At 56.3% G+C, this 1,935-nt stretch overlaps 1 protein-coding gene across 1 annotated transcript; it reads right to left on the bottom strand.

The window, feature by feature from the left end:
• Positions 1 to 285: 285 nt before the first annotated feature.
• Positions 286 to 1,867, bottom strand: SYCN (syncollin). Its single transcript, XM_015850871.2, has one exon. The coding sequence runs from the start codon at positions 1,830 to 1,832 to the stop codon at positions 1,437 to 1,439; it is 396 nt and encodes a 131-aa protein (XP_015706357.1). The 5' UTR covers positions 1,833 to 1,867; the 3' UTR covers positions 286 to 1,436.
• Between the last annotated feature and the right edge of the window lie 68 nt (positions 1,868 to 1,935).

Below are 1,935 nucleotides of genomic sequence, written 5' to 3'. Positions count from 1 at the left end.
TTGGTTTGTTTTCGTTTGTTTTTTTAAATACAAAGCTATTTATAATGTCGTTTTTGTAACGCCACGGTGCTGGGAGGTCCCCCAAAGCTTCTATGGGGACCCCCTTGCAACAGATTACACGTGTCCTTTTGGAGAGCCGCCGTGTCCCACTGTGGTTTTTTGGGGGGGGGCACCGTCATGGATGGGATGGTGGGTACTGGGGGGGGGGGATGTACCTGAGATCACCCTTAAAGCTGCTGCCTCTGCCTTATCTCCCCCTAAATAAAGGCAAGGCAAGGCAGGAGCTGCACATCCACAAGGCTTTATTGGCTGCGCTCAGGGCTGGTGTGGGGTCAGGGGGGTTATGGGGTTATGGGGGCTGGATCCTCTTATTGCTAACCTGATAGGGGTCCGTGGGCTCAGGCAGAAGGGCTGGTGTTGGTCCCATAGACACATTGGGGTGCGTTGTTCCACGTGGGCTCACTTGGGTGTGCAAAGACTGGTGGTGATCTGCATCCACTCGTGATGTGCTGGGCTGTGGGACGAGGCCGTGTTCACCCATCTTGGTGCATGTAGACTCACGTTGACCCACATTGAGTGGTGTTGATCCACATTGGCTGGTTCTGACCCATGTTGACCCGCACTGATGGCTGGTGTTGACTCACACAGACCCCACGTTGACTGGTTCTGATCCATGTTGACCCGTGTTGTCTGGCATTGACTCACATTGACTTATGTTGGCTGGTGTTGTCTCACATTGACCCACGTTGACTGGTTCTGCTCCATGTTGACCCACATTGACCGGCGTTGACTCACATTGACCCATGTTGACCCACGTTGGCTGGTGTTGACTCACACTGACCCATGCTGACTGGTTCTGCTCAGTGTTGACTCACATTGACCCACATTGACTGGTTCTGCTCCATGTTGACCCACATTGGCCGGCGTTGACTCACATTGACCCACGTTGACTGGTTCTGCTCAGTGTTGACTCACACAGACCCCACGTTGACTGGTTCTGCTCCATGTTGACCCATGTTGACTGGCATTAACTCACATTGACCCACGTTGACTGGTTCTGCCCCATGTTGACCCACGTTGACTGGCGTTGACTCACATTGACCCACGTTGACTGGTTCTGACCCCCATTGACTGATGTTGACCCCCATTGACCGATGTTGATCCCCATTGACCAACGTTGACCCCCATTGACTGATGTTGACCCCCATTGACTGATGTTGACCCCCATTGACCGACGTTGACCCCCATTGACCGACGTTGACCCCCATTGACTGATGTTGACCCCCATTGACCGACGTTGAGCCCCATTGACCAACGTTGAGCCCCATTGACCGATGTTGACTCCCATTGACCGACGTTGACTCCCATTGACCGACATTGACTATTGCAGCCCCACACTGACCCGCAGAGCATCCCCGAGCGCCGCATTGCCTTCCTCAATTACACTTGCAGTAGTAGGACCTGATGGCATCATTCCAGGTCCTGAACAGCCCCCTCCTCACCTCCTGCAGCCGCGGGACGGCTCCAGCCGTGAATCGTTTGCTGTTTCCTTCCTTCCCGACCCTGGACCACACGGTCAGCTCACATCTCGTCCCCACCACCAACGACGAGACCTTCCCTGCCCACCCTGGGGGCATATAGGGCACATCGGAACCGGGCAGTACCGCCAACGAGTCACCGGCGCAGCATCGATCGTAATAGACGCTGTCCTCGGTGTAGAGCTGAGCGCAGAGCCGGGTCCCGTTAGTCGGTTTCAGATCGGCCGGGGTCGGGCATTGAGCCCCGCACACCGTCAGTATCGCCGCCAGCAGCGCCGTCAGTACCGCCGCCATCGCGCCGTGCCCTCGGTGCGCTCACAGCCCTTATATACCGGAGCTCAAGGATACGGGGGGGGGAGACAAGGATACGGGGGGGGGACAAGGATACGGGGGGCGG

The sequence above is a fragment of the Coturnix japonica genome, unplaced genomic scaffold (assembly GCF_001577835.2).
Source record: "Coturnix japonica isolate 7356 unplaced genomic scaffold, Coturnix japonica 2.1 chrUnrandom566, whole genome shotgun sequence".
Lineage (NCBI taxonomy): Eukaryota > Metazoa > Chordata > Aves > Galliformes > Phasianidae > Coturnix > Coturnix japonica.
The sequence above is the reverse complement of the archived record's forward strand: the minus strand, read 5'-3'. Positions and strand labels throughout refer to the sequence as shown.

Excerpts from the sequence above, each read along its gene's own strand:
- SYCN (XM_015850871.2), bottom strand. The coding sequence starts at position 1,832 with ATGGCGGCGGTACTGACGGCGCTGCTGGCGGCGATACTGACGGTGTGC.